The sequence below is a fragment of the Narcine bancroftii genome, chromosome 4 (assembly GCF_036971445.1).
Source record: "Narcine bancroftii isolate sNarBan1 chromosome 4, sNarBan1.hap1, whole genome shotgun sequence".
Classification (NCBI taxonomy): domain Eukaryota; kingdom Metazoa; phylum Chordata; class Chondrichthyes; order Torpediniformes; family Narcinidae; genus Narcine; species Narcine bancroftii.
The window spans coordinates 128321817-128340962 of NC_091472.1; the positions used below are offsets into that span (position 1 = coordinate 128321817).

General features: G+C 42.7%; 1 protein-coding gene across 3 annotated transcripts in view; it reads left to right on the forward strand.

Annotated features, from left to right (window-relative positions):
* Positions 1–19146, forward strand: part of smtnb (smoothelin b) — a 322821-nt gene that overhangs the window by 88958 nt on the left and 214717 nt on the right. For all 3 annotated transcript variants that reach the window (XM_069932808.1, XM_069932809.1, XM_069932807.1), the window contains exons 3-4: positions 733–826; positions 4879–4957. In XM_069932808.1, the coding sequence (XP_069788909.1) occupies positions 733–826; positions 4879–4957 (173 nt within the window). The remainder of the gene's footprint in view (positions 1–732; positions 827–4878; positions 4958–19146) is intronic.

Sequence of the window (19146 nt, forward strand, 5' to 3'; positions counted from 1 at the left end):
CCCTTCATAGTGGTCTCTCCTCAACCTGTCTCTTCACTTCACACCTTCTGTCCTATACATATCATCTTTGGGCTCTATACATACATACATAGAGTATATAATTTCATCTCTTTATCTGAGCCTTGATAAAGGGTTCTGACCTGAAACTTTAACTGACTGTTTCTACTCATGGATGCTGTTTGATCTGCTGAGTTCCTCCACCAATTCTTTGTTAGCAAAGAATTTATAAATGTATATGTAAAGAAATAATCAAACTGGTGGAGGCTAAAGAGCCAATAAAGAGGGATGGCAGGAATAGTTATTTTAGTCTCTAGGAAGGTTGAGATGAAAGAGTTGCTACAGTCACAGCCACACACTGGTGTATTTGTGGGGTAAAACACCAATCATAAGGAGATTGTGATAGGAAACCAATCAATGCAAATAGTCACACAGAGAAGACAGAAATTAATGTATAAATCATGCAGAAGATAAAAAGTCACAAGACAAAGATTTCTGTTGAGGCAAAATAGAGGTCTTGTGCACACACAAACAAATAAGACCACACAAAAGTTGAGCCCCATGAGAATTATTGAACAATGATCCGTGAAATTTACTAGTAATATTTTTAAGGATTCCAGGTTTTTCCTATGTATCCATAATGATCCTTGATTCACAATAGAACTTGCTTGATATCTGTTGATGTTTATTGAAATGCAAAATATTTTAATTTTCCTTCTGAATATATTTTAACAGATCTCACAGACAGGAAGAGGATCAGAAAGGATCTTTGGATAAACTTTCAGGGAAACTTGAGACCATTAATGACATTGATGAGCTAACAACCTTGGTGAGCAGCATTATTTTCTTGAGAAATTGTTTAAATTTTACATGGTATTCCAATATACTCATTGAAAATCTGTTTGGAGACCTAACTTTTCCATCTTGATGATCTTGAATTGGTAACTTCAATCGCTCTACAAGTTGATTTTCATCAGCAATTATTATTATGGAATTAAATAGCCCAATGTTTGGCCAGATTGATAAGATGTTTTCACATGACCAATTTAGACTATATCTGAAAATTTCTTATACCTTTAGCAAAATTTTTCAAACTTTTGTTTCCACCTCTGTTAAATTTACACCCTGAGTATTTTTTTTTCTGAACAATTACTCTTTAGTTTGTTTTCAGCTTTAACTCCAAGTTTGGAAACCAGACAGAAGAAAATATTAATTCAGTCCCTAATTGTTATAAATTAACAACATTACTCAAAAACTAGTTGGAATGAACAGTTAATTTTCTTGCTATTCATTGACCCATGCTAGAACATACCAATGAGCATTGGGTGAGGACAGATTGAATGGTGATGCTTGTCAGCAATCACCATGCAATGTCTCTCAAGAATACAACTTTCCTGGAATACTGAAGCCCATCTATTTAATTGTCATCCAGCTGCTTTCAGAAGGTGGTAGGACTAAAAAGGAGTGTAGAGCTCGTCGAAAGAACCAAAGACTTGTTGATCCAAACCAAGGCTTTTATTAGCAAAAGACCGGAGCTCTTCACAGGTGGCCGACCAGTCCGGAATGATCCGACCTGGCTAGGGACACAACCCTTTAAGGCCCAGACAATAGGTGTGGTTTAGCTCTCAGCCAATCGCTGTAAGCACAGTCTAGATACAGTAACTATATACACTATGTACATTGGTGATAGATCTGTACTATCACAAGGAGATAGTCTCTGTTTCTTGTTTCGCAGTTTTTTTTCTTCCCTGTGAAAATTATGAGCTTGCTACTGACCATGTTTTGAGTAACAAAAGAAGGGGTTTGTGAATAATACAGTAATATATTATTCATCAAGATGGTAGTGCTGCTGCAGTAGCAGCAGCGTTGAGGCTGGTGTGAACCTGGGCTCGCTAGGATGCATCTTTCAGTACTCCTCGAAAGAGACCTATTGCCCAGCCACCCCACTCAACAGCCCTGTAGGGATCTAAACAAATCATAGAATGGGGCCAGTGGCAGAATTTTATATATTGAACTCGGTTGACACCATGCTAGGCTTCAGGGGAGCAAAGGACTGATGCTATGCACCAGAGTGGGAAAACACCTCCCTGCTGAAAAGTATCCTGGGAAAGGAGCTTACAGCAGTGGATGTGCGCGGGGCTTTGTGGCTAATGGACTCCTATCAGGATGCAGGCAGCTGGATACCAGCTTGTGAGGACCAGGTATTAGGATCAGGGTTTATCAAGGTGCCAATAACAAGCAGGACTCCTGAAGGAACTTGGGTGCTGACAGCTTCTTAATCATGTCAAGTGTTCAGAACTAGGAGCCAAGGAGGATGACTTAAATGTCTTAAGATTTGGTTCAGTGTTGAAATGGACAGGTAGCTGAGCGACTATGGAGTTACAGGAGCGTAAGAGATGAGCAGCATTGGAGGAGGTGGTGGGGCACTCCAAGTCTCTGATGGGACTTTCTTTTACTTCTCAATTTGATAGTGGCACTGGACATTTGGCATCTCTTTGTGCACCTTTACAAGGGGGCATGGTGAGTGTAGCAGTTAGCACAATGCTGTGCCAGTGATCCAGGTACGGATCTTGCACTGTCTTTAAGGAGTTTCTGCCTGCATGGGTTTCTTCCAGGTGCTCCAGTTTCCTCCCCACCTTCCAAAAAGGTATGGGGGTTGTAGGTGAATTGGGTGCAACTGGGCAGCATGGGCTTGTCAGCTACAAGGGCCTGTAACCCTGCTCTTTGTCTAAAAAAAATCATTTTTTGTACATAACAATAAAGGGACATTGAATATAATGTAAACATTGCCTAAATGACAGAGTTGCTTTGAGGATATGCTGTAAGCATAATTTTATTAACGAGGGCAAGTATAAAGAAAAAAAGTGAACACGCTATGAAATGGAGGGAATTAGAGAGGAAAGCAATTAGAATCTGGAGTTTCATATAGGAAAATTACTTTTTCTGAAGATTGCAGAGATGACCACTGGGTGGTGCAATAGGCTTGCATGTTGTTATTTCTGATTTTGCAATCAAAAGGTAAGCATCCTCTGCCTTTTTGTATGTTAATGGCGGCTAAAATAGAAGCAGTCACGCTTCATAAAATACATAAATTGAATAAAATAAACCCTTTCTATCATGAAGGGACAGGAAAATTACTCACCCAAAGACATTCTGGCATACTTCACTCACAAGATCAATTTTGAAGTTCAGAAAAATGTGTTTTGATTTTGGGAGCATCAGGAAAATTTTTCTAATTTGCCTTGGATAAATGAAACTAGCTGACAGGAGCTCACAATGAAGAAAAATACTGTTCAGTTGATCTAATTTGTTCTATGTGTGCAGTAATCTCCATTCCACTGGGCTTTACTGTACCCATATCTTACTTTAGTCACTGATCTAACTTGTGTTCAAAGTTTGCAAGTTCTCTAACTCTAGTGATGTATTGCAAAACCTCAAGTTTTGATCTTTAAAAAAAATATTTTTGTATTTTGCCTCAAATCTAATATACTTAGTCTTTGAGGTCTTGTTCTGTGATTTTTTTTTTCCACTCAAGCAAAAAGTCAGTATTTATTTGTTCCATATATACACCTTTATGCCTTTTTTTAAGCTTGCATCCCTTTGCTCTGCAATCTTGTAATCACCCATAGCAGTCATTCTCAGAAGCTCCCTTTTTAAATTTTTACCATGCAAATTCTATCATCTTAACAATCAAATTCTCATAGCCAGGGTCTTTACATTTATGAATGGTCCATCATCTACCACAGTGGTTCTCAACCTATTTCTTTCCACTCACAAACACTTTAAGTATTCCCTATGCCATAGGTGCTCTGTGATTAGTATGGGATTACTTAAAGTTTTTATGTGAGTGGAAAGAAAAAGGTTGAGAATCTACCGGTTTGTCTCCACTTAGGACATTTGGTATATCAGCCCATGTATTTGCATTCCTTTCATTGTCAGTCTTGCAGGACACCCTCTTTGGTTTTCATTTCCTACAAATTCAGCTTGTAGCCAATGTGTTTTTAAATAAACTTCCCTCCAAGTACTATTCGCTATAATTACTCTAAGGATTTATCCATTGTTCCTTTGTTTTCCATTTGCATGAAATTTGAAGATCATGATATTTAATTGTGATCAACATGATGTGCTTATTTTCAAAATGCTTCCTTTGGTGGTCAACACTGGTTTGGTAGAATTTTGTGCTGCTGTGATAATGGCAGTCAAAGAAGCCAATTCAAGTTGATGTAGTGGATGTACAATCAATCAGATTATTAGGTCCTGGATGGTGTTGTGCATCTTGAGAATTGTTGGAGCTTTATTTATTTAGCCTATCTCAGATTCATTGACTGTGTTGATTGAGAGGCTTGAATATTCCATGGACCCCCAGAGCAATGTCTTTTTGAGCTTATTGACTTCCAGGCAGTGAAGCAAGGGAGTGAATGATCCAAAAAGATCTTACTAGTGGAGCAAACAGAGAAAGGATGTGGCTGAGAAGGCAGAATAAGATTTTATTGGGAAAATGGCTCCAACTGTCATGGACATCTATGCCACTGGATCTAATTACCAATGACCTTGAATGTATGACTGGATTTACACTATCGTCTCCATGTAAAACATGATAAAATGGTAAAACAAACACACTTCTATCACATCCATAAGTGCTGTGGTGAATTGGAGACTGCATTGAAGGCCCCAGCTAAAAATATGCACACAGATGTGTGATGGTCCGAGGGCAGCTGTGACAGAAAAAGAATTATCCTTTTGCAGCTGGATCCATGTCTAAATGCCCCTCTTCAGGATTCATTTATAAAGATTGTTTGGAGCATTGTTATGAAAAAAATTCTTTCTATTTATTAACATCATGTTTTAATTAATTTTCTGATTTAATTTTTGTTTCAACAGCTTCGAAATGCAGGTGAATATGAGGAACGTAAACTGATTAGAGCTGCTATGCGTAAACTTCGTGAACAGGAAATTGAAGGTGGGTCAGTCGGTGTCCTTCGTGTACAGATTTATTAATGTGAACTTGTATTAATGTATTATCCAAAAGGAAGCTTGATTTTGTTTACTGACGTGAAGTACTCACTGTCTACCCACCTATTTGGATCTATAATGGAACTGGGTACACAAAGTGAGAATAAAAAAGTCTTGCAGAGGAAATCAATGGGTTGAACAGCATCAATGGAGAAAAAGAAAGGTCAATGTTTTTGGTTGGAGCCCCACATCAAGACTAAGCTTAATGAATGCTTCTGACCCAAAATGTTGATGGTACTTTCTCTCACTGATGCTGCTTAACCCTCCTGAGTTTCAACAGCAGGTTGGTTTTTGCTCCAAATTCTAGCATCCTGTGCCTCTAGCTATGAGGTGAGAATTACTCTATTTTTATAGGAACAGATTTCCAGTGTGAAGTGCACATGTGACTGAGATTTCAAAAAGCACCTGACCTTTTTCTAATTCTAGTACTATAAAAGGTACAAGAATTCCAGGAGATTGGTTCCTTCCACTTTATGAAAGGAATGCAAAGGACAATTTGAGCATCTGTTGTATCTCTGAGCAATGATTCACCAGCTCAATATTGACCACTTGTGAGCAGATTAATCTTAGTTTAGAGCAGGGCTTCCCAAAGTTTTTAGCTCATGGAACTCTTTTGGGGAGCATTTGGAAATTTCAGAACCCCATAGTTACAAACCGGAAGTAGAATGGTGTCAACTGCCAGTTTGAGCATTGTTGAGTCTAAATTAAATGGATTTTCTTAAACATTAAGCAATCTGAGGCAATGCTTGCCAAATCCTATTTCTTCAGAATTTGATTATTTTGATTCAACTGAATATTAACCAAATTGCAAATCCAAATATCACTGACCTCCCAGACCCCAAGTGCCACCATCACATACCTTCCAGAAGTGGGTTTCCAGCCACTCACAGGCTGGATCCCCCAATGCCTCTAATGTGGGTATCCACCTTGGTCCTGGCTGCCTGCAGGTAGAACTCCTGATGCCTCTGATGTGGGTTTGCATTCCAGCCACTGCTCCCACAGGCCCAAGCTTCCAAAACCTCCATCGCTAACTCCCATCCCCGCTGACCAGGTGCTGGAGGCACCATCACCTCTGTCAGTGACCCTGACTGCAAACATATCATAGCCCCTGACACAGGTCCTGGTCCTGACCAATACCATTTAGGAGCCCATGCTAACTCCATCACCAGTTCCCACATCTACCTCAGTGAGGGAGGGGGAGGGAGGAAACGAGTGAAAGGGTGGGAGGTGGGGGGGAACTGGTTTAAGTTTAAAAAAAATATGGTCAGCCTTGCGCCAAAAGAAATCCAAGTCTCATTGATTGAAAATAGCGCCGCTGACATCTGCTCCTGCTCAAGACGCCATTTTGTTTTGTTAGAATCGAGGCAACTGTTAAGAAAGACAGGTAAAAAGTAATTTAAATTAAATAAAAACAATTATTATAAGTTCTCGTTATTACTACCCATTTCTTCCACAGAACCCAGTTTGGGAAACGCTATCTTAGAGATATACAAGATGCATTTGGTCAGATCACACATCAAGCCTCTGGCTTCATGTGTATAGATCTTAAGGAATAGCAGACAGCAGCAATATTCTGCAGGAAATTATTCAAAAGTTACTGCTGATGCACATGGTGAAGTGTTAGGAAGGATGGCCCATACCTTGGTCAAAGAAATAAGTTTTATAGGGGGATATTCTTTTCAGGAAGAAAATTCCAGAACTTGAGGCCTTGTAAGTTAAGGCATTGTAAGTAATGGTGGAGTGATTAAATCCAGAGATAATGAGCAAGTTTTGGGTGTCGAGAGGAGACACATGAAGGATGGCAACCATCTTTGGTGGTCATGGTAGGAATGGGTAGTACAGGGGTAATTTATTTAAGAACTTTAAAATTAAAGCACAGCCAAGACACTGTTTAGGACCACCATTGTTCATTAAGTGATAAATTGATTGGAGAAAGGGACTTGGTGCTTCAGGCATTGAGCATAAGAATTGTAAATGTTTGCAGAGGATGGAGTAAGGAAGAGCAAACACCTGGGTGTTGGCGTGATCAAAAAAGTAGCAGGGACAGATGAGGGCTTTAGCAGGAAATGAGATAAATTAGAGCATAATGGAGCAATGATACAGAGATGGAACTTTGTGATCTTGGTATTGGCATGGATAACATAAGTTGTAAATTATCTGATTGAATTTCAGATTCTTGTCCATGATGGTTTTTTTTCAGTCGTAATAAAAGATGATAGTTTTGTTCTAGTATCAGAATTTATTGTCATGAAAAGTCATGAAATTCAGTGTTTTATGGCAGCATCAAAGTGCAAACATTCATATTATGAATCATTTTACAACATTACTATTAAAAAAAATGAAAATAATGGTGCACAAAAAGTAAGGCAGCATCTTTAGTTCATTGATTATTCAGGAATCTGATGGCAGCAGGTAAGAAGTTGTCCTTGTGCCATTGAGTGCTTTTCTTTCGGCTCCTGTACCTTTTTCCCCTATGGTAGCAGAGTGAAAAGGGCATGCCCTCGGTGGTGGGGGTCTTTGAGGATAGAGGCTGCTTTCTTTAAGATTCACCTCATGTAGATGGCCTCAATGGAGTGAAGTCTGGTGCCTGTGATGTCACAGGACGAGTTAACAACCCTCTGGAGTTTTTCTTTGAATATTTTGTATTAATTTTCATAGACTCATCAAACAAACATTATAATCTTTTTTAACATTCATGTAACATACAGAGTTTATATTTATTCCCCTCAACACCCCACCCTCGTATACCTGAAAGTACCATCAACTAAATTACCTTGATAGCAAATGAAAAACACCCATAAATTACCCCCCCTCCTCTTTTCCCCTCCCAGTTTATATTTACCCCCACCGCCCCATTGGCACCAATAATCAAGCTATTAGTGTCAATCCCCCTGCCATTTTGAGATGTGCTCAATGCACCTATCTATCATTTGTATCTCCCTCTCTTCCTTGAGCTCCCATATTCATTCTTATTTGTAAATATACATTCATCTTTAAACATTAGCATTATGGAAAAAAAAGCATATCCCCCTCGTATTCCTCACAATTACAATATTTACAGGCCATCTTTCCCCTGATTCCCTCTCTCCACCTTATTTACATTTACATTTAATCCCCAAGCAGTGACAGTGTTCTTAAAAAGTCCATGGCCTCCCTTAGATCCTTAAAAAGCTTTCTTTCCCCTTCCTCTCTTACTATTTTCAGTGTTGCTGGGTGAAGAAGAGTGAACTCTATTCCTTTTTTGTTTAAGGCTCTTTTTAACCGGGTCAAATTCCTTCCTGCTTTTCAATAGCGCAACACTTATCCTTACCCTATCCCTTTCCCACGCATCCCTTTTGTTGTCTCTCTTATCCAATCTTTCTTCCATTCTCTTCTGTTTCAAATACGCTTTCTGTCAAGTTATCCAGCCTTTCTTTGATTTACCCCTGTACAGCACGTCGAAAGAACCAAAGACTTGTTGATCCAAACCAAGGCTTTTATTAACTAAAAGACTGGAGCATATCACAAGTAGGTCGACCAGTCCAGAATGACCTGGTCTGGCTCGGAGCAATCCTTTAAGACCTGCCAGTAGGTGTGGCTACACTCTCAGCCAGTCACAGTCATCCTACACTACCATCTGTAAATATACACATTGGTGATAGAATCTACTATCACACCCTCTGCCACCGGTGTCTTCAAAATTCTTTTCATCTGAACGATGGCATTTGGAGATGAGATCTGGTGTTGGAAAATAGAACATATAATTTATGTAATAATTACTCTTTGATTTTGTTAAAACATGGAGCCCGTATATGGAATATATGCGGTTGAATCATTAATTTTATTCCCACACGTTGGTGGTGGTGCCCCAAACCATGGCAAATAACTGTTAGGGGGGGTTTGGAGGGTGGGGTGGGTTAGGGTAGGGGGTGGCGAGTTTTAAAGGGTAAAAATGTTATGTATGAATCTTTATTATATGATTTATTATGCTTATTAAATAAAATTTTCCAAAAAAAGGTTTTTTTCATCTGGCCAATGGCCTCCAATATCTCTCTGGAAAAAGGCATCAGGCCCTCAGCCCCATTTATCTCTGTTATGTCCTTCTTTTACTCCCTCGTTCTTCCTCTTCTTCTGACTCCTCCACCTCACTTTCTGACTCCAGGGAATCCTGCCACGCTATTTTCCTGCCTAATCCCCTCTGGCCGCACTGCTCCTGGAGCCCTCCAATCTAAGTCCTTCAACGTCCTCTGACAACTCAGACCTGACCACTTCGCGCCCGCGAGTGACCTTACCAGTTAAGTTCTTTTCTTCAACTTATTCCTATTTTTTCTTTCTCTCCGCTGCTGACTCCACGTCGACTTGACTTCCCCGACCTCGGGCCCCTGAATATCCCGTACACGACGGTGCACCCATCATCACCCATGTCGCTGACCACTCCTCTACTTGACTCCCCCCAACCTGGGTCCCAGAATCTCCCTCGCCCGACAGCACTCCTGTTGCCGCCTGTGTCGCTGTCCACTTCTCCTTGCCTCGTTCCCCCAAACCGACTAATGAAGCCAGTATATAGATTGGAAAAAGCCAAGGATAGATTCTTGAGAGATACCAGAGGTAGTAAAGCCAGATCTGTTGGTGGTAAATAAAAATTGAACTGGATGTATGCAGTCCCATCCAATTGGATGACAGTGGAAATGAATATTATTGCTAACCATGGCTTTGAAAGTAAGATCAAAGCTAAATTACTTTTGCCACAAGCTCGTAGAATGCCATATTGGTAACTTTGAGACTCAGTTTGTTACTTTGTGATGGGTTTGGTGATATCTAATGGATAAGAATTTCAGACTACATATTGAAGAAATTTAGAGAGGATAGTGTAGCAGGCCGAGCAACTGCATGGTTAGACAGGTTGAATCACTGCCCCAGTCAGTTGGTGTGGGCTCCCCTTCCCTTCTCAGGAGAAGCCTACAGTTGGTGACAAGCATTGTCTGGGACCTATCACCACTTTTTGGTTGTGCAGGCAGTGACTCCGTGACACGCTGACTCTGCGACATGCTGACATCACTCCCTTAGACCCTTGCACCCAGACAGGAAGTGGGTCGTCCCCTTAAAGCAGTGCAAGAGATTCAAATAAAGTTCAGTTACTGGTTCACCCTCATTGCGTAGATGTGCTTCATTTCAGTAGCACTGCTGTTAGCAGCTGCTAAAGTGGTATTCCTGACGGTTCAAACGTTTTTGGAACCCACCTCAAACATGACAAAATGCAGTATACTGCTACTGCTACAGTTGCAACAGCTGTGACCAATGCTGTGGGCATACATTTGCCACCCTTCTGGAACTGGTTATAACTGGCTGTTGGAGCCAGCCTCCACCTCAGCCCTGTAGCAGGATTTTCCCCTCCATTGATTCTGCCAGCAGTAGCCATACCCCAAACTGCAACGCAACGAGTGCTCAGATAAACAGAGCAATTAGTTTCTACCACCACAGATGGGGCCGCAATGCCCGGTGATGCGTCCCTCCATGCTCATAACCCAATGCCAAGTCGAGCGCAGCAACGGAAAATGAACAGGCAGGCCTACTGCCGATAGTGGCCTCAGCGGTTGGCACATATAAAGGCCTACTCTACCTAAGGGACGAGCGGACAAGGATAGATTTCCTAGTCAACACGGATGCAGAGATAAGCCTCATCCCACTGATAAGCCTCATCCCTTCAAGTTCAAGAACAATCCCAAGGGCCTTCCCCTACAGGCAGCAAATGGCTCCTTTATTCCAAGCTTTGGCACCCGTCTGGTCACAATCTATGCTGCGGGAACTGTTTTCCATTGGAAGTGTACGATTGCGTCTGTGGGGCAAGCCCTAATCGGAGCCAATTTCCTCCAGGCACATGAACTCCTGGTAGTCATGAACAGATGCAGCTTGGTCAATGCTACCATGTTCCAGTCATACCCCCTCACGCTACGGCAGTGTTCCTTTTTACCATCGGGCATCCACACTCTGGGCTGCAACGAATATGCCCTTTTACTGGCCAAGTATCTGTCACTGTTGGTGCCCATTTTCCATGACGCTAAACCAGCACATGGTGTGGAGCACCACATCGAGACCACCAGAACACCAGTGTATGCACGTGCATGGCGCCTCCTGCTGGACAAACTCCTCCAAGCCAAGACTGAGTTCACTGCCATGGAGGAGTTGGGTATCGTCTGCCTTTTAAACAGCACCTGGGCATCTCCGCTGCACCTGGACCAGAAGAACTCTGGCAGTTGGCATCTTTGAGGTGACTACAAATGTCTCAATGACGTCAGAGTCCTAGATAGATACCCCATCCCACACATCCAAGACTTTGTTACACGACTTCAGGGTTTCCAGATTTTTTCAAAGGTGAACCTCATCAAGTGATACCATCAGATTCTGGAGTATCCCAACAATGTCCTGAGAACAGCCATTATTACACCTTTTGGCCTTTGCAAGTTCCACCGGATGTCTTTCAGATTAAAGAACCCATCCCAGATGTTTCAGCGTCTCTTGGATGCAGTTGGCAGGGTCCTCGATTTCATCTTCATCTATCTAGATGGCATTCTCACCTCCAGCTCTGAAGCCAGCACACACAGGATACATCTGACTTGCCTTTTCAACAGGTTGCAGGAGTTCAGACTCATGGTGAACCCGGCTAAGTGCCAATTCAGCCTGGAAACAATTAATTTCCTTGAACACTGTATCACCCGCAAGAGGGCCAAGCCACTATCAGATAAGGTAGAAGCTTTCCAGTGATTTTCCCCAGGCTGAGCATGATCAAAGGCCTACAGGAATTCCTAGGGATGGTGAACTTTTATCATTGTTTCCTCCTAGGAGTAGCCACCCTTGTTCAACCCCTATTTGACCTCTTCAAACTTGGCGACAAGGCGCTCCAGTGGACACACAAAACCATTGAAGTTGTGATGGATTATATTGTATTTTATATTGTATATCGATATGTTTTTGAAGGAGATAGATTGTGGGGGTAGTGTAGGTCACAAACAAACACAAACACTTCACAAAATAGGTCTCATTTAAAATGCAAAAGCTTTGCTCAAACCAGATGCTCTGGGCCCAGGGCCTTTGTAGGGACAATGAAAACTACTTTGCTACACGATTTCATAAGGAGGTGCAAATAGAAGAACATGAGCTCGATTAACTTCACAAGTAGGTGTTAATTGGACATGCTGTGGAGAAATGGATTATTGTTTTGAAAGCAACAGATGAATGGACTCAGAAGTTCGGGTCCGGTGACGCATTCTGTCTGGTTGCAGTTTGCTGTTCTAAGGCCATGTGGTTTTGCAAGAAGAGACCAAACTGACTTTCTCTAAGAAAGAGAGAGATAAAATCAGTTTTCTGCAGTGGCATTTTGAGGCTGGAGCATGGTAAGCTGGCAGTTTGTTTAAACCCCATTTTGAAGACCGGTTGTGAGTTCTGAGTTCAGCTTTGTGGTCCATACAAAAGGAAATGGCTAGCTAGAGTGTTTCACCTGAAATAAGGGAAACAAAAGGAACTCTGTGGTGACCTGCAGAAGAAGAGGTTATCATTTGGAAAACCCTGATGGGGTAAGTTTCTTTGGCAAGACACCGAAGTGGCTGATTGGAGGGAATCAGTTTGTGTGTGTCCAATGAGCAACGAATTTCTCTCTGGAACCAAACCAGAACTTTGCTGACCGATAACCAATTACCTTCAAGCACCAGAGCTTGGTGAAAATTCATAAATGTTAAATTCTGTGCACAGTTTGTTTAAGTAACCATTGTCTTTGTGAATTTCTATTGCTGCTGTGTTTTGGGGTCCTCTGGGCCCGTAACAAAGCATTCCAGGCAACTAAAGTAGCATTAGCAGATGCCACATTTTTGGCTCATCCTGACTCTTCCTCTACCCTGGCCCTTAAAACTGACATACTGAACAGAGCGGTCAGCGCAATGCTTAAGCAGTGGGTCAATAAACAATGGCACCCCCTGGCCACCTTCAGCAAACATCTCTGGTCAACAGAACTCAAATACTACGCATTTGAACATGAGATGTTGGCCCTGTACCTAGCAATACAACATTTCTGGTACACGTTAGAAGGAAGGTTTTCATTGCTTACGCTGACCACAAGTCACTCACTCATGCACTCAGCAAGGTCTCAGACCCATGGTCAGTGAGGCAATAAAAACACCTCTCCTACATTTCGGAGTATACAATGGACATTCACCACATCGCAAGCAAGTTCAATGTTGTAGCTGACACGCTGTCTAGTCCGACCATCTCCGCTTTCTCAGGAGGACTCGATGTTGCTCAACTGGTCAAAGACAAAACGGAAGACGCTGATGTCCAGATCTACCAGGCTGCCATCGCCAGCCTGAAAGTTAGCAATTTCTGTCCTTCACCGGGGAGCCTGACTTGACTGCAACATATCCACAGGTTTCCCCAGACCCATCCTACCTGCACCTGGTGATGGTGGGTGTTTGATAAAATTCACAGCTTGTCACATCCTTTGATAAAGTCCACGATCCGCCTTCTGTCTGAAAAGTTCGTGTGGCCCAGCCTCTGCTGTGAGGTAACTCTATGGCCTAAGACTTGCTTGGACTACCAGTGTGCCAAAGTGCACAGACACACAAAGGCTCCTCTCCAGAATTTCGTCCAAGCACGCCGGTTTGACCATGTGCACGTGGACATTGTTGGCCTGCTCTTCGTGAGCCAAGGTATGCGGTATTTATTCACAATAGTCAGCTGTTTTACCTGTTGGCTGGAAGCGATACCCCTGTCCACATACAACACAGAGACTTGCTCCAGAGCTTTCTTGTCCAATTGGGTCACACACTTTGGCGTCCTGACCCACATCACCTCAGACCGAGGGGCCCAGTTCGCATCCTCACTCTGATCCAACCTAGCCAAATTCTGTGGCAGCCAGTTACACCACATCATGGCCTACCATCCTCAGGCAAATAAACTTGTCGAATGTTTTCACCGCCATCTGAAAGCAGCCCTGAAAGCTCACCTACAAGGCCCAAATTGGATGGACGAACTCCCATGGGTGCTGTAAGGGATTTACACAGCACCAAAAGAAGACCTGGCAGTATTCTGCCGAGATGGTGTATTGCTCCCCACTTACCATTGCAGGGAACATTCACTTCAACCCTCCCGGCCCACAACCAAGTGCCTTAGACATTCTCCAGCACTTGAGGGAACAAATGGGTAAGCTGAAACCTCCACGATCTGCCCGACACAGCTCTCCACCCTGCCACATCCCTGCGAATCTGCAGTCCACCAACCTCGTTTTTGTTCGCAGAGGACAGCAAGGAACACTCCTGCAATGCCCCTATGAAGGTCCATTCAAGGTGTTGCAGCACGACAGTGTCATTTTCACCTTGGACATTGGCAGGCGACAAAACATGTTTACCATTGACTGCCTCAAGGCAGAGCATTTGGACTCAGACCAGCCAGTCCCAGTTCCCCAGGTCAGACACAGAGGCCACCTGCCTAAAGACAGTACTGTGACTTGCTCAAAGGGTGGCAGCGATTCTGGTGGTGGTGGGGGGTGTAGTGTGGTGTAGCGGGCCAAGTGATGGGCGGTTAGATGGGCCGAATCACCGCCCCAGTCAGTTGATACAAGATGACATGGGCCCCCCCTTTCCTTCTCAGGAGAAACTCGTGGTTGGCAACATGCATTGCCCGGGAGATGGCGCCACTTCCTGGTTGAGCGTCACTAGGCAGGTAGTGACTCCGTGATGCGCTGATGTCACTCCTTTAGACCCACACACCCAGATAGGAAGTGGGTCATCCCCTTAAAGCAGCACAAGACGTTCAAATAAAGTGCAATTACTGGTTCACCCTCATTGTGTGGACATGCTTCATTTCAGTAGCGCTGCCATTAGCAGCTGCTACAATAGTAAGGTTGAAGTTCTGTGATTTCTTTTTCTTTGAAATTTGGAGAGGAAGTATTATAGTGGATTTGAAAAGGAAATGGATGATATTGGAAGAGAAAATTGTTATGACATTATTCAACATGAGAGTCGGTAAAGAAGATTGGATGTTTAATGGGAAGAAGATTGTGGAAGCAGGACTTGTGAATAATAAGTCTTTGGAAAAAACCTGAAGGAAGATAGAAGTGCAAATATTAGAGAAAGCTGCAAATTTATGGAAAAATGAGAGATAAAACTTATGGGGATGGGGGACGTGTCTCTTACACCTTGAATAATTCTAATTCCACTTGAAAGGGCAGAAAGGAGTTAGAATAAATTCAGAATCTGGACTAGCATTTTCAGCTATGAGACACTTTAATGCAACATTGAAAAGTATTAGGCATTGTCTTGGGTAAACTTATACCTCTCATTTTGTTCGTTTTAGATTAGTCACAGTGTTTGAGCTACTGAAAGAAAATACACACACACCGAGAGCAGTTCAGTTTATACAAATGTTTATTACAAATTCAAAAGCTGATAATAATAATAATAATAACAATTACAGCACGGAAACAGGCCATTAGGCCCTTCTAGTCCGCACCGAACCAAACACCCCTTTCTAATCCCACCTCCCTGCACAATGCCCATAACCCTCCATCTTCCTCTCATCCATATACCTGTCCAACCTTTTCTTAAATAATACAATTGACTCCGCCGCCACTATTTCTCCCGGATGATCATTCCACACAGCTACCACTCTCTGAGTAAAGAAGTTCCCCCTCATGTTACCTCTAAACCTCTGCCCCTTAATTCTTAACTCATGTCCTCTTGTTTTAATCTTTCCTCCTCTTAACGGAAATAGTCTATCCACATCCACTCTGTCTATCCCTTTCATAATCTTAAATACTTCTATCAAATCCCCTCTCAACCTTCTACGCTCCAAAGAATAAAGACCCAATCTGTCCAATCTCTCCCCATACTCCAGATGCTTAAACCCAGGCAACATTCTGGTAAACCTTCTCTGCACTCTCTCCACTCTGTTTATATCCTTCCTATAATTAGGCGACCAGAACTGCACACAGAACTCCAAATTAGGCCGCACCAACGTCTTATACAATCTCAACATCACCTCCCAACTCCTATATTCCATGCAATGATTGATAAAGGCCAGCATACTAAAAGCCTTCTTCACCACCCTATTCACGTGCGTTTCTACCTTCAGGGAACGATGTACCGTCACTCCTAAATCTTTCTGCTCTTCTGTATTCCTCAATGCTCTCCCATTTACCACATATGTCCTATTCTGATTCTTCTTACCAAAATGAAGCACCTCACACTTATCAGCATTAAATTCCATCTGCCATTTTTCAGCCCACTTTTCTAAGCAGCCCAAATCCCTCTGCAATCCTAGAAAACCTTCTTCATTATCCACTATTCCACCTATCTTAGTATCGTCTGCATATTTACTAATCCAATTCACCACCCCATCATCTAGATCATTAATGTATATAACGAACAACAATGGGCCCAATACAGATCCTTGAGGCACACCACTGGTCACCGGCCTCCAACCTGACAGACAATTATCCACTACCACTCTCTGGCCTCTCCCTTTCAGCCAATGTTCAATCCATTTGACTATCTCAAAATTTATACCTAAAGACTGCACCTTCCTAACTAACCTTCCATGTGGTACCTTATCGAAGGCCTTACTGAAGTCCATATAGACAACATCCACTGCGCTACCCTCATCCACATTCCTAGTCACCTCTTCAAAAAATTCAATCAGATTGGTCAAACATGACCTTCCTCCCACAAATCCATGTTGAGTACTCCTGATCAGACCCTGTCTATCCAGATGTTTATAAGTACTATCTCTAAGAATTTTCTCCATTAATTTACCTACCACAGACGTCAAACTTACAGGCCGATAGTTGCCAGGCTTCCTCCTTGAACCCTTTTTAAATAACTGAACCACATGCGCAATGCGCCAATCCTCCGGCACTATCCCCATATCTAATGACATTCGAAAAATTACCGCCAGAGCCTCTGCTATTTCCTCCTTCACTTCTCTCAATGTCCTGGGGAAGATCCCGTCTGGTCCTGGAGACTTATCCACCTTTATATTCTTCAAAAGCCTTAAAACTACACCTTTTGTAATCTCTATATTCCCCATATTTACCCAATTTGCTTTTTTTATCCCACATCTCCCAATATCCTTCTCCTTAGTGAATACCGAAGAAAAGAAACTGTTCAATATCTCCCCCATTTCTCTAGGTTCCACACACAGTTTTCCACTCTGATTTTCTAAGGGACCAATTTTGTCTCTAGCTTTCCTCTTACCATTAACATATTTGTAGAACTCTTTTGGATTTGTTTTCACCCTGCTTGCCATAGTTTTCTCGTACCTTCTTTTAGCTTTCCTAATTCCTCTCTTAAGATTCCTCTTACATTCAATGTATCTTTCAAACATCTCCTTAACTCCATGCTTCTTATATCTAATGTACGCCTCCCTTTTTCTTCGAACCAAGTTTCCAATATTCCTTGAAAACCACGGCTCTCTCAAACCTTTTGCCCCTCCTTTTAACCTAACAGGAACATAAAGCTTTTGCACTCTCAAAATCTGATCTTTAAAAGACTTCCATCTCTCTACTACATCCTGCCCATAAAACAAATTGTCCCAATGCACACCCTGCAAGTCCTTTCGCATCTCCTCAAATCTAGCTTTTCCCCAATCAAAAACCTCAATCCTTGGCCCTGATTTCTCTCTTTCCATAATGACATTGAAGCTGATGGCATTATGATCACTGGACCCGAAGTGCTCGCCAACACTAACCTCCGTCACTTGACCCATCCCATTTGCCAACAGTAGATCTAACACTGCTCCTTCTCTGGTCGGCACCTCTACATATTGTTGAAAAAACTATCTTGCACACATTTCACAAACTCTAACCCATCCATTCCTTTCACAGAATGTGTTTCCCAATCTATATGTGGAAAATTAAAATCTCCCATAATTACAACCCTGTGCTTATCACAAATATCTACTATCTCCCTACAGATTTGCTCCTCTAGGCCTCGGTCCCCTCCGGGTGGTCTATAATACACCCCTACAAGTGTAACCTCTCCTTTCCTACTCCTCAGTTCCACCCAAATAGCCTCCGTGGATGTGCCCTCTAATCTATCCTTCCTAGGCACCGCTGTAATATTTTCCCTGACAAGCAATGCAACCCCACCTCCTCTTGCCCCTCCGACTCTATCACACCTAAAACAACGAAACCCAGGGATATTCAGTTGCCAATCACATCCCTCCTGCAACCATGTCTCACTAATCGCTACCACATCATACTTCCAAGTATCAATCCACACCTTCAGCTCATCCACCTTTTTTACAATACTCCTGGCATTAAAATATATGAATTTCAGGGATTTCCCATTTTTTAATCCCTGTTTTCCCTCATCTTTAAGAACAACATTATTTACTTTTCCTGACAATTGCCCTTCATCTTCTTCCAGAGCATTTCCCTTCTCTATCACCTGCCCATCCATATTCAAATACTTACTACAAACTTTCATTGTTTTCATTCTAACCTTCTCCTTACTGCTCTGTACTATTTTGTTCCCTCCCCCCAACCATTCTAGTTTAAAGGATCCTGAGTAGCCCTAGCAAATACCTCTGCCAGGATTCTGGTCCCCCTGGGATTTAAGTGTAACTCGTCCTTACTATACAGGTCACATCTCCCCCAAAAAAGGTCCCAGTTATCCAGAAACTTAAAACCCTGCCCCTTACTCCACCCCTTCAGCCACGTGTTAATCCTCCACCTCATCCTATTTCTATTCACACTGTCACGTGGCACAGGGAGTAATCCAGAGATTACCCCCTTTGCGGTCCTTCTTTTTAACTCCCTACCTAACTGCCTGTACTCACTTTTTAGGACCTCTTCTCTAATTCTCCCTATGTCATTGGTACCTACATGTACCACGACCTCTGGCTCCTGTCCCTCCCACTTTAGGATATCTGGGACACGAGCAGCAACATCTCGGACCCTGGCACCAGGGAGGCAAACCACCATCCGGTTCTCCTTGCTGCGTCCGCAGAATCCCCTATCCGTCCTCTTAACTATGGAGTCTCCTACCACAATTGCCCTCCTCTTCCTTTCCCTCCCTTTCTGAGCTACAGGGGCCGACCTCGTGCCGGAGGCACAGCCACTGTCACTCCCCCCAACCTTGATGTCCCCCTCAACAGTGCTCAAAGAGGCGT